This window comes from Cydia strobilella, chromosome 20 (assembly GCF_947568885.1).
Source record: "Cydia strobilella chromosome 20, ilCydStro3.1, whole genome shotgun sequence".
NCBI lineage: Eukaryota > Metazoa > Arthropoda > Insecta > Lepidoptera > Tortricidae > Cydia > Cydia strobilella.
In genome coordinates this window covers 4,608,054-4,621,338 of record NC_086060.1, presented here as the reverse complement: position 1 = coordinate 4,621,338, position 13,285 = coordinate 4,608,054, and the positions used below count along the sequence as shown (strand labels likewise).

The 13,285-nt window shown below is 38.1% G+C and overlaps 1 protein-coding gene across 2 annotated transcripts; it reads right to left on the bottom strand.

Annotated features, from left to right (window-relative positions):
* Positions 1–9,851: 9,851 nt before the first annotated feature.
* Positions 9,852–13,057, bottom strand: LOC134750449 (uncharacterized). 2 transcript variants are annotated; one of them, XM_063685605.1, is made up of 4 exons: positions 12,880–13,057; positions 11,437–11,604; positions 10,505–10,858; positions 9,852–10,121 (listed from the first exon to the last, which is right to left on the bottom strand). In XM_063685605.1, exons 1-4 carry the CDS (start codon positions 12,967–12,969, stop codon positions 9,873–9,875), a joined length of 861 nt encoding a protein of 286 aa, XP_063541675.1. In that variant the 5' UTR covers positions 12,970–13,057; the 3' UTR covers positions 9,852–9,872. The 2 variants fall into 2 exon arrangements, with proteins under 2 accessions (XP_063541675.1, XP_063541676.1); XM_063685606.1 differs by having other exon boundaries at positions 10,649–10,858; positions 12,880–13,056.
* Between the last annotated feature and the right edge of the window lie 228 nt (positions 13,058–13,285).

Genomic DNA, 13,285 nt, shown 5'->3' with positions numbered 1-13,285 from the left:
TTCACGCTTAAACCGCTGAATCGATTAAGATGATATTTGGCATAGAGATAGGTTGAGTCCCTGAGAAGGACAGGATAGTTTTTATCCTGAAAATCACCCCATAAAAAAGTAAAAAGCGGGGTGGAATTGAGATAATCCCAATTTAATCCCAATAAGACTTTCTAATTTAATTTCCTCTATGGGGAAAACAGAGAAAAATTAGTTCTGGTATATAGTAGTTGCAATATTTTTACTGGGGATCTGAACGGAGCCTAAATGCAGCGAGAGCAAACATTGGAAAACTCCCGATATGATGAATTAGTGACTGTAGAATTGATTTGGATAGATAGGTTGTATACCTGTAGGTATACAAACTCAAACATTGATCTATGCAACATGTGAACATAACCGCATCAAAAAAATAGCAACACAGACAAAAACCTCCCCAATTCGTGTCGTTTTCATTCCGGGGGTAGCAGACAAGTCCGTCCGCGCCGTGAGTTTTATTTCTGCCATTTTTTTTATATTTTCTTATTTTCGTGAGGGGTGTTTTGGGATTAGTGCAGGCGCGACTGCGATGGTGCTTCGGTGTTTGAAATTTTGAATGAACGCGTCTAGCGATAGAACTTTGAGGGATTTTGCTCTAATTGAAACTGAAACATAGTTGTTTTTTCTAATTGTCTAACTTAAGTCTACGTGCCTAGAGTCAGACCAAGGTAACTCTGCAGCGATTTTTATAACGCCAAACTTCTTTGAAATTGTGACGTTTAAATAAAACTTGCACTACGGGCTACGGCTGTGCTATAAAAATCGCTGCAGAGTTATCTTGGTCTTACTCTAGTAACTTTTCTTATTGTAGGACCAATTCGTTGGCATAAATAAAATAAAAAAATAAATATAATATAGTGAATGTTGTAAATGTTATAATTAGACTAACACGTAGTTTATAGGTTCCCTAGTTTAAGTATTACTAACAAAATATGGAGTTTTTTTAAAGTCTGAAATATTTTTTTTTTTTAAAGCCATGTACTAACAATTATAATACAGAGGCGGCTATACCAAAAATTTTAGCGGCTGCATCTCGGTTAAAAAAACGTCGTGTCATTGTGTGCGATGGTTAACAACAAGTATAGGTTTTATAGGTTACTAGCTTTTGCCCGCGACTTCGTCTGCGTGGACTTAGTAACCGCAGCTAGAGTAAGAATAGCGCCTGGAAAAAATTTCATAGCAATCTAAATTTGAGCATATTATGCACACAAATTAGCAGGCACTTCGTTAATTATATCAATTCCACCCCGCTTTTTACTTTCTTAAGGGATGATTTTCGGGATAAAAACTATCCTATGTCCTTCTCAGGGACTCAACCTATCTCTATGTCAAATTTTATCTAAATCGATTCAGCGGTTTAAGCGTGAAGAGGGAACACACAGACAGACAGACAGACAGACTTTCGAATTTATAATATTAGTATGGATAGGTTTTCGCGGGCTTGGTTTCCGCAACTCGACGTCATATATTGCGCCTATTTCGCGTGAACAACAAGTATAATTAAGTATATCTAATGTATTTATTTATTATAATCTGACCTAACATATATACTTATTCATAAATAAAGCGGCTTTTTATAATAACGTTCTTTGTAGAACCAAAATAACATATTTATATCCAAGTTTTACGTCATAATTTTCCCCAATTCAATAGCGACCGGAGCCTCATAAACCGGCAACAATCTCCTACACACTGTAGGGACGTTAACAATGTTATTTTCTACTGATTACTCGTAAATATCTCCATCAATCCATAAATTTTATGAATACCGATTCCTCCGCGAGTATTTTGTCGCCACAGAAAATATACTACGACAGTATTCGGTCTGGCTGGCCAGCCAAAATGATTGAGGCAAATCCAAATTTCCTACTTAGTACTTACTGCTGTGGCGCAACGACCCGAAGTGGATATTGGCCTCCGACACCAAATACCGCCATGCTATTCTGTCCATAGCCGTTTCTGTCCAGTCGACGGCGCCGAGTTCGCTGAGGTCTTTCTGCACTTCGTCTCTCCAGCGGTACCTAGGGCGTCCAAACGGTCTTCGGCCACTTGGTACTCCAGAGCACGCCCTCTAGACTGCGCCACCTGAAACTTACACCTAGCCAAAACGATATCTAAATTATGTTATTTTGTTCTCATTCGCCTGTGTGTCTTGCTCGCGCTAATACATGTACGGACGGACATATCCGAGCAAAATGAATTCGCGAATGGTAACTAACTGACTAAACTGACATCGTTTAGTTAGACAGTGGAGTCTTAGTAATAGGGTCCCGTTTTTACCCTTTGGGTACGGAACCCTAAAAAGGCTTCCATCAAATTTGAACTTGCTATCGGTACAAATATAAATTTCAAATGTCGCTGTCATTAATGAAATGTCATTGCGTGCGTGCCCCAAAATCTGACGCCAGTACCTAAACAGTCGTTTGACTTTGTTCAAACTTCAACTACTGCATATTATTTCTCTATGCCCCAGCGTCTTAGCATCAGCATCCTTTTGTCACGAGTCTCATTTCTTGGTCCACTAGCCACCCTATCACCCTAACGGTAACATACATATCCTGCAACCCCGTTTACATGGCAATTTCGACCCTAACTCATCGTAATTAGGATCAAATTAGTTTGAACTTGGTTCTTAATTTGTACTACAATTTTGTTTTTCAAGTGCCAATGGTACAAAGTTGTATAAAGTGAGGAGTCTCACACAAGCAGTTATGAAGTTTGAATGAATTAGAGTTTGGTTTTTGGCCACCATTTTGCTTAAAGTTGTGTGTTTACACCTACATATGTATAGTAAATATTATTGTAGCTTGGGGTCGGTTAAGAGGAGTTTTTAGACAAAACTTTAGTGGCAAGAACTTGAAAAAAACAGAGTAAAAGGGGCAGCATATGAGTCTTCAGGCTTTGCCCTTAGGTTTATTGTAGCACATATTAATTTAATAAGAATCAAGTTTTCTTTTGTTAAAAAATGTCTAATGTCCAGTTGCCCTGTTTACAAAGTTACAAGCTATAATTTATATGTAGGTATACCTATATGCTATATGTATACGAGCGGCTTTTTTTGCTTAGGCTTGTAAAATTGTAATATGTTTAAAAAATGGGTTTCTGGCTGATTTGTGGTTATTTTGAATCGATTTTCAACAGAAATTCCATAAACTGGCCTGGATACTTTGTAGGTAGGCTTTAAGTCGCGCTCGGCGCAGGAAATATACCTACGTTTCATTAAATTTTCCTTCTTTCACTCTGCGGTCATAATTACAATGTTGACCGGCTGCCAAACCCTTAAACGGCAAGATAATTAATTATGGAAACGTTTCAATAATAGGCGATTTAAATTTAAAACAGCCAGTTTATTACAGAGCCATAGATTAGCTCGCACAGACACTGCATTATAACTTCCATATTTTCAGACGATCTTAGCTCATTTTTTGTGAGTATGCGGACAAGAAATATGTAATATAATACTTATAGTTTACGAAAATCGCGAAATCACCACGCGCAATAGGCGATCTTACTTAAAGTACTTTATACCTAATACGCAAGCCGCACCACATAATTGCATCTTAATAGTGCATTAGTTGAATTGAATTATATATACCTATAGCAAAACGGACGAAGGTTACAGAAATATACGGTCGCGCTCTAACATACTAAATTGTGATCGGTGTGTGCTGACCGCGAGTCATCTTCTATGTTCCTTCTGGTATTTAATAGTGGTTCTTAACCGTTCAGTGGTAAGGCACCAATTGGGTAGTTGACAATTTTTTTATGGTATCAGTCGATCAGGTTTGTTTTGAGGATCAAATGTTACAGACATTTGGAACCCATTGTCTTAAAGCAATACTTACAAAAGTTACAAACGATGGTCAAAGTTTGGCACCCGCACTTTACTGAGCTAACGCTCTTACAAAATGGCAACACACCGTGACGACACTGTGTTACTTTGCTTAGAAGCCGTTTCGATGTATGGAAAACAAGGAAATTGCGATTTTGTTGATGAAATGTTGCGTTTACGTATATTGTTGCTTTTTATTTAAAATAAAATGTAAGGGATCGAATGGTACCGTTATTTTTTTCCTATTTTTTTCGAAATTTTGAGGTCTTGTATTTTTTTTATTATTCCCATATAATTTTTAAGTTTCCAATTTATTGTGATAAATTGCTCATTTTCTATCTATTTATATAACTGGATTTAGTTATAAAATTCAACACGTGTCAACTACCCTATTCGACTTCTTTTTCTCCATGAACCACCAATTGCGTAGGAGTAACCCTACTTCAGTTGCTTTCATGGACCACAGTGATCCGCGGACCACTGATCTAGTTAGAAAGTGGTCTGTGTTGAAAGCAAAGCGTTTTTCAATTAGGTGGCCGCGGTCGGAATTTTTATGGCTTGTTGGCTTTCACCCCTTGCGAGTAAAAGGATTATTCTAGGTTTTTTGTACAGAATATTAATTAATAATTTTAGGTTAACTTTACATGATTATGAGATATGCAATGTGTAATAGAGAACTATCAATTTGAAAATTATTAACTCTGAATAAAGTAATAAAATGTAAAATTATACCCCACCACGGTTTTTTACATCCGAATTTTTTGAATTTGATAAACATCACTACACCTTATAAAAAAAGTCGCCCGCCGTGTCTGTCTGTGTGTATTATGTTCGCGATAAACTCGAAAACTACTGGCCCCGTAGACAACATGCCAAACGCTGACGCTACGTAGCGAACGAAACGCAACTGTCACTGTCGCACTAATATGGAAGAGTGATAGAGAGACACAAAGCGATCCGATGGCGAAGCGCTATTATACTTACTTTATTCTTTGGCGAAGCGCAAGCGAGCGTCACCTTGGCTAGGCCACCTGAACGGATTCTTATGCGGTTTTCACCTATCAATAGAGTGATTCTTGAGGAAGGTTTAGATGTTTAATTTGTTAAGGTTTTGTGTCACCCGTGCGAAGCCGGGGCGGGTCGCTACGCGGGTTGATACGACCATCTATCAAAATCTATTCAGTAATTGACCGTAGTTTTGTAGAAAGCAGTAGAAAGCGACCAACTTTTTATTTTTGTCAAAGTGACTTACACCATAACTCAGTGGATTTGGTCGCTTTCTGCATTGATAAAAAAATGGAGTTGGTTATTTTCTGCATAACTACGATCAATTTTGACACTACAATGGACTCGACACAAACATACCCATCCTTTAATGATCCTCACCTACCTACATAAATTGCCAAAATTTGAAACCGTTTTTTTGACTCGAGAAAGATAAAAACATCAAAACCTAACTTGTTTGTTTATATTAATCTTCTTTTTCTTTACTTAGTACCACTGTATATATCATGTATGTAAATAAATTTGTGAGTTTTCACTTGTTTGATAGAACCCGGGTGCGAAACTCCTCGCTTCGGGTAAACTCGGCTCCGTTCGGCTCAGCAATGCTCCGAGCAATGATTAGGGTTGGCACAATTTGACATACCTTTGTGTGCACGACCACAGATAAGATAATGACTTGAATTTTGACAACCCTAAATAGCCGAAAGGGATAGTGCCATACATTAGAAAGGGACAGCATGATTCGACCCTGAACCGCTGTCAAACTTCGGTTTTGTAGGAAGTTTCCTTTCTGTACTTCTTCTTCTTCAAGTGCCTTCTCCGTCCCAGAGGTTGGCGACCTTATGCCTATATGCCGTTCTATCCGTAGTCATGCGAATTAGTTTTTCTGTACTGTCCACGTCTAACCAGTCTCTTATGTTCCTTGTCCATGATATTCTCCTTCTGCCACGTCCTCGTTTCCCTTCAATCTTCCCTTCAATTATTAGTTTTAACAAGTCGTATTTTGCGTTTCTATATATATGTCCGAAATATGAAGCTTTCCTTTCTTTAATAGTTGTTACGACTTCCACCTTTTTCTTCATTAATAACATGACTCTTTCGTTACTAACTTTGTCGGTCCATTTTATCTTAAGCATTCTACGATAGATCCACATTTCAAAAGCCTGTAATTTACTGATCAAATTTTTCCTTAGCGTCCAGCTTTCGGAGCCATACATGAGGATTGGAAGAATATAGCATTTCACCATTCGCCACCTTAAGTGTAAATTAATCTTCCTGTTCGTCAACAGTTTCTTCATATTTTGAAAGGCACTCTTGGCAATACCAATTCTGGTTTTAATCTCCTGCTCAGGGTCCCACGTTTCATTAAGCCAGCAGCCAAGGTATTTGTATTTTCTAACTCTTTAAGTATTAACATTTTAAATATGTAACTTGAGTTAAACCTTGATAAATGCAAACTTATAAAATTTACCAAAAAAAGATTAATTATAAATAGCTCGTACATCTTATGTAACGCAAATCTTGCAATAGTTGAATCTATAAGGGACCTTGGAATCACACTTGACTCAAAGCTGCACCTTGACTTACACATAAATAGCATAATAAGTAAAGCATTCAAGATGTACGGTTTCGTTATGCGGTCTAGTACTGAATTTCGACGACCGAATACTTACTTGCAATTATTTAAGTCCCTAATTCGCTGCCACTTAGAACACGCTGTCACAATTTGGAACCCCTACTATACTAAATACTCACAGGCTCTCGAAACAGTCCAAAAAAAATTCTTAAATACTATGCACTTTCGATGCTACAAACATAGATTATCTTACCAGCAGTTACTAAAAAAATATGATCTGTTAGATTTAAGTTCCAGGCGAATGTTACTCGAGGCTATGGTACTGTACGGTCTCTGCAACAACCACTATGATTGTGTTGCCCTTAACAATAAGCTCAGTTATAAAGTGCCCACCCGTAGTATACAGCGAGAGGCGCGCCCGCACCGGCTGTTCGTAACCGGCCGCTGCCGCACCCACGCCGGTGAGCGCGCTCCTCTTCGCAGGCTCGTCCATACTTATAACACACATTTTAACCATCTGGATATTTTTGGCTGCAGTACTGGTGTATACAAAAAGCTTGTAATAGATGTACTTAGAGATAGTAACTAAATGTAATATCTATATACATATATAAAACGTAAGTTAGTACCTATTTTTTTTTATATAACGTAATACTGCATGCACTTCACTGTTAACTGGTTAGCGTTAAGGTTTTTTTTTTTTTCTTATCTTCTTCATGAATTTATAATGTATTAATAATACTTATATTTTCTTTTATCAATGTCTCCCGGAGCCTTAAGCTCCAGTTGTATATAAGCTCCGAATAATCAAAATTTTTGTATTTATTAAGTGGTGAACGGTGTTGGTCACACATACTGTAAATAGTGTTAAAACTACTATATTTAAGTTTCCCTTGTAGTGATTGTTTGTTTACCTAAATAAATTGAAAAAAAAAAAAAAATGTACATAACATATCTGGATACTTAGGGCCGGTTTCACAATGTACAAGTAAGTTTCTTTCTTTCTGTATGGTAGTACTATTATTAATTCTGTGATAGAACCCCATCTTCCACATCAAATGATTAAGTAGGTACTTACGTATCAGCAAACAAGAATCGTTTATAAAAAAGCTAAACACAATTTGTTTAAAATGATCTCAAAATGACGTCAACTTCAACAGAATGTATTTGCCCAAGCTTTTTTAATTAGTTTAGCCACATCTGCGCCTCATGTCTATTTGTTTTTCTTTACATCACATTTGTTTCGCCCGAAGCTATTTTCCACAAACAGCACAAGTTAATTTCACATTTTATTACAAAGTGCACCTTCTTGAAAGAAAAATAGAGTGGGGTTTAAAACGGGAGAGCTGTCTAAGATACGAGGATTTGAAAAATAATTAGTCGTATTGGAATACCAAACACTAGAGTCAAGTGACAATAGTTTAGATTAAGATCCTAATTGCATGTCGATAGAGTTGATTTCAGAATAGCAAAATATGGTGAGATAAGATGTTTGTAAAGTAAGTTGCATCATACAAGAACCACTCGAGTGATGCGATGAAAGGTTTAATTGTGGACTTACTTACTAATACGCATAGTTTATTTTGCAATAACAGAAGGTTATAAGATAGGAGCTTTGCTAAGTAAATTGTTGTATTGGATCAACAAACACTAGTTGAGTGACAATAGTTTTAATTGCCTGAGGGTGGTTTAAAAATGAGGTAGTTTGCGGTGGAGTGCAAATACTACAGCCGCGAGGTAAGCTGTAGTGCTCTGGTCTGGTTTACTTTGTTTGCTATGTGATTTAACCATTCTTTTATCTTATTATTAAGTATCCAGATATGTCATGTACATATTTAAAATGTTAATACTTAGTAAATGGTATTCTGCACGAAGCTTTGTCATCTTTGAGCTTTCTCGGTTGCGTCCTAGACTTCCTAGAGGATTGGCGAGCTAATGTTACCCAGAATTGGCCCTTGTTGGAATTACACTACACTACACACACCACACTACACTACACTACACAACACACACTACACTACACACATTACACTAGACTAGGTCAATGTCGAAAAGACCGTCTATCAGGTTCGTACGGCCGTTTGCAAGCATTTTTGTCGCTTCTAACTCTTGCGATTACACATACACCTCTTACAGAAGGTCGGTAGAGGTAGAGCAGAGGGAGCGGAGCTCTTCCTTTTTGACTGTGTCTCAGCGAATCCCTATAATGGTCTTCCCAACCAAAAAAGTTCATATGTCTTCACCTCATTGACTAATGTAGCGACAATCAAATGATAGTCGCTACATAAGTGGGATAAACTGATTGGTAGGCAGCCAGGAGTCGATCCAACAACCGGCGACCACTGGCCAATTAATGGTTTGTAAAATATATATAAACAAAGGTCCTTATTCCGGAACTGTAACAGTAGTACAAGTCGATCGGAGGGAAAAGCCAACAGTAATATTACCTATATGGCCCGAATGGCCCGTTATGCTCTTTATCAGTTTTTTTCTTAATTACTTAACTACTCGCAAAAACGATTAATGAAATGCTTACTTTTATAAAGTAAAATAATGATTATAATGTGCACCAACGACCTCATATTTGTTCAAACTAATGTAAAGATTTGATTAGTAAGCACACTCTTGTGTCTCTACTTGTGTACTACTCAGATTCAGACCGCACTGTTTAATCTAGCCTCCAGACTTTAACCAAAGGCAAACAATTATGAAATTATAAAATTATCCTGATCCTCCAGCGCGAGCAGATTGCCGAGAAATTATTCACAAAGCGACCCCAGACTTGATGATATTGTATTAGGTGATCACATACGAATGCGATTTTAATGGATACGCGGGACGCACCCTCGTAAAATACCTTGCAACCGTACCGTGCACGATAAAAGACTCATTTTACCCGCCATTTTGGCGGTCGCTTACGTCAGCTTGACAGTCAGTGCGCGCCAACCCCAATCTAAATTAAAATCTAAAACCTTGTAAACAAGGCAAGTGCTCACTTTTTCGGGGATTTAAACCCTCGGTATTAACGGGAGGTTATAAAGGGGGAGTGCAGCGGTCATGTCTGTCGCTTTGGATACGCTTGCGATATCGATGTTGACTTTGCGCTATTGTATTGTTATTGATCAATAAAATAATGATTAAAAATTATTAGGTTAGATGTAATATTTCTTGAGAATCGATAATAGAGCAACCTACTTATTGTCTTTATTTTAAATTAATATCTCAGAACTTCGAATTATCGAACAGGTCAGTCGGTAAAACTAAGACTTGAGTAGATTATTTAAACTTTTATCAAATGAGAGACTGCTAAGGAATTACAAGTTATTGAAAATATAATACGTATTTCAATAATATTCTGTAATAAATAAATATTGTATAACTTATTAAAAAATCCAGTAAATAAAATAAAATAAAACCGCAAAATTCACGGCATTACATCGGCGTGTGATATCCCAGTTGTGATGATTCTATCTGAACCATATCAGACGGAGAACTTTTGATGACCAGAGGGGCCATAGGTGCGTTCGGTAGATGGGGCTCCTTCCGGTGTCTCTGGTAGAGGTAGGAGGGGGGGATGGACTTCTCGGTAACCCTTTCAGGTGCCCCCATTTTTTGTAGCTCGGCTAAATTGCTGGCGAGTTCCGCAGCCGCTTCACCGTAGAGACGGTGCCCGCGGCGCACCTGTTTAGGAATTTTAGTGTTAGGTTCGGTCACGTTCTGCGGGCATGTAAGGATGGTAAGAATTTGATTGCGAAGATAGCTTGTCTATTGGTTAAATGGTTACCTATAGATGATTGCTCGCTCATATTGTACCACATATATTATAGACACACGTCAAAATGTGTGATGAACTAATAATAAAATGCTGAGTTGCTGACTCTTTGATCGGAACGATTATCTCTTTTTAGGAGCAGAGACTATGCTGATATACCCTAAAGATAAAATAAGCATGTTTTCTCGGTTACACTAGGAAAAAATAATGACCGTCATGTCATATGTATTAACTATAGGTACCTGGTACCTACAGAGTTACAAACTAGGGAGCGTACTGTAAGCTCTCTTACCGTCCTATCTCCAAACAGCTCAACATGTCTCTGCGGCGATCGATTCACCTCCCGCATTTTCCTGCTCTCCTGATCACTCAACGTCAACGCACCGTACTCTGGAATACGGTGTAAATTCTCAAACCCTATAGCTGCCAAACTCGCCTCTTCTTTCAGCTCAGCTCTTCTTCGCGACACCCACTCGATCTGCCCTTGCAGCCTACGGCATTCTTTTTCGTTGCTCGTCAGGTCGTTGCGGAGCGAGTCCATGATTTCCCGGTAGCGGAGACGGACGTTCTGGTCTATCGCGTGAAGGTTTTGAATCTCGTTTTGTGTCTCTCTGATCTTGGATTTTGAGAGACGGAGACGACTTTCCTGTTGATCGGTAAGAAATCAATAATTTTGAAAATAAAGCTGATAATATAGTATACTAGTTAGAGATGTTAGTAGGAGAAAAGTCTCCGATCACCAGAACTGGATACAATCGCACTAGATTAGAAATAGGCATGGTGGGGTTCGAGAAGGAAAATTCAGCAGAGGATATAGGTATTTAATCTCACAATGAATTTTACACTCCATTCTTTCTCCTCTCTTTCTCTTACACATAGAAGCGACGACGAATGACGTTGTAAAAAGACAGAGTATTAATACGACTAAAACCTTAGAGGAAAATATCTAGAAATACCTTCCAGCCCAAGTGGTGGAGTGGAGTGGAGCAGGTGGTCGTCCAAGTTATCTTCCTCTTCCACATCGAAACTCTAAACGAGTTATGATATTTACCGTGGACCAATCGCTAAGAGGACGTAATGTTGGTCGTGGACGTAGTGACTATCTCGACGTGGTCTTCCAAGGAATCTTTCTCTTCCACTTTGCAGCACTGCACGACGTTGTTCTGCGGGCACAGATGATGGGCTAGTTGTCCGAAGCTCAAAGAAGACAGAATTTAGACGTACCTTCTCAGCGAGCTTCCTTGCAAGTATATCGAGGTGGTCGTCCAAGCTGTCCTTAGCTTCTACATCGAAGCTCTGGACGACGTTGTTGTGCGGACACAGACGATGGACTAGTTGTGATGAACGACATCCCGATAGCACGTCCGCGTCGGCAACAAGTTCAGGCTGGGGCTGTAAATAAAGATTCTTATATTTTATTTATACCAATGTTTGTGGTAAACAAGTGTAAGGTGTCTCGTAGCTTTTCACCTTAGGTTACTGACTGCAACGTCAATACGATATGGTTGGCTGTGAATATACATGGTGTTTCAGGACCCACTGAAAACCTAAAAACAGTTTGTTCAGAATCGGTAGGAGAATCGATCGCGCTATGTTTTAATGGGGGTAATTTTTATTTTATTTTTTATTATTTTTACATGCCCATTCTACAGGTTTGTAATGCAATAATATCAATAACTAGCATTTGACACATTATTTGTCAATGAGCAACACCCTTAACCGGCCATTGGTAAACCTTATCTCGTTGCAGTAAGGTATGCAAATGGTCTGTTAACAGTGTTTTCGATGGTAACTAGCAATTGTTTGATGTCACTAAAACGACGAAGCATCTTGTGTAGAATTACCAGTCGAATAGAATTGTTAAGAAAACTAAACAACTAATATTTTTTTAAATATTTATCGGATTAAAAAATAAATACTCAAGATGAATAAAAAAAAACTGTTGGGGTGTCTCAGGTTTTCTGTGGCTCAAGTAACACCGTGTATATGTATAATTATGTGTATATCTATTACATACTATAGTTATTTATATATTCATTAGAACTTCTCTCGAGTAAACGTCACCTATAAGGAAGCCCAGACTTTTCATTTAAGTATAAAGTGAGTGAGGATGAGGCAATTTTGTAAGTCAAAGTTGATATATGTATATTGAGTGCGTAAAGTATAACGAATTAATAGGCCCTACAACAGACAAGGCAAAGCCTAACTAAGTAACTATTTATACAGCTGCAATTTACTGTTTAAACTTATAGCTTTAAAAACTATTATTAAAGCCTGACCACAGAATAAATAATAGTACTACCGTACAGAAAGGAAACTTCCTACAAAACCGAAGTTTGACAGCGGTTCAGGGTAGAATCATGCTGTCCCTTTCTAATATGGCACTATCCCTTCCGGCTATTTAGGGTTGTCGAAATTCAACCCAATTTTAGATTTATGGTGATATTTGTGCGCTCTAGATTTAAAAAATTGCCCCCAATCGCGAATGCGTCTGCACCTCCATTCTATCGCTAATATCGGTCATATTCGGAGTGCCAAATTGGCGTTTGCGTCCGCACGGCCTGATTTGATCGGACAATTTAATCATCTCAGATTGGCGAAAAATTGTCCCGTCTGGACTGGGCTTATATAGCAATAACTCAATGGATTTGGTACAGATTTACTTACCGCCTGCTTCATAGTCCTGACCTTCCACCTAAGTACCAACAGAATGAGGATGAGCGCCACCCCCAGCCCAGCCGCGGCGATCGTTTCCATTATCAGGCCTTAACATTTTTCATACAGACAATTTTTAACATTGTTACCGGGATTTTGACTTTTCATTATTTGACGTTGACAGTTGATGGTTTGGGTTTGGAATGTGTTGTTTTTTAATTCTTGTATGAAGGTTTTATTTTTAATACAATTTGTATTTAAGGCAGGTGATAGACGAACTGCTGTATTGCGCAATATTAGCTAGGTCCCTAACAAAGTCCCTAATCCCAATAACATCGGCACTTAATAAGGTTTGTGCAATAATTATTTAGCATAAATAATTTAGCATTAATTAATAAATGCTCTAAGGTACATTGCC

Bases quoted from the DNA above. Each gene is read 5' to 3' on its own strand.
- LOC134750449 (XM_063685605.1), bottom strand. From the start codon at position 12,969: ATGGAAACGATCGCCGCGGCTGGGCTGGGGGTGGCGCTCATCCTCATT. The intron at 11,605-12,879 runs GTAAGTAAATCT...CTTTATTTACAG, and splicing joins TCAGGACTATGAAGCAGGCG to CCCCAGCCTGAACTTGTTGC. The intron at 10,122-10,504 runs GTAAGAGAGCTT...ATTCCTAAACAG, and splicing joins AGCTGTTTGGAGATAGGACG to GTGCGCCGCGGGCACCGTCT.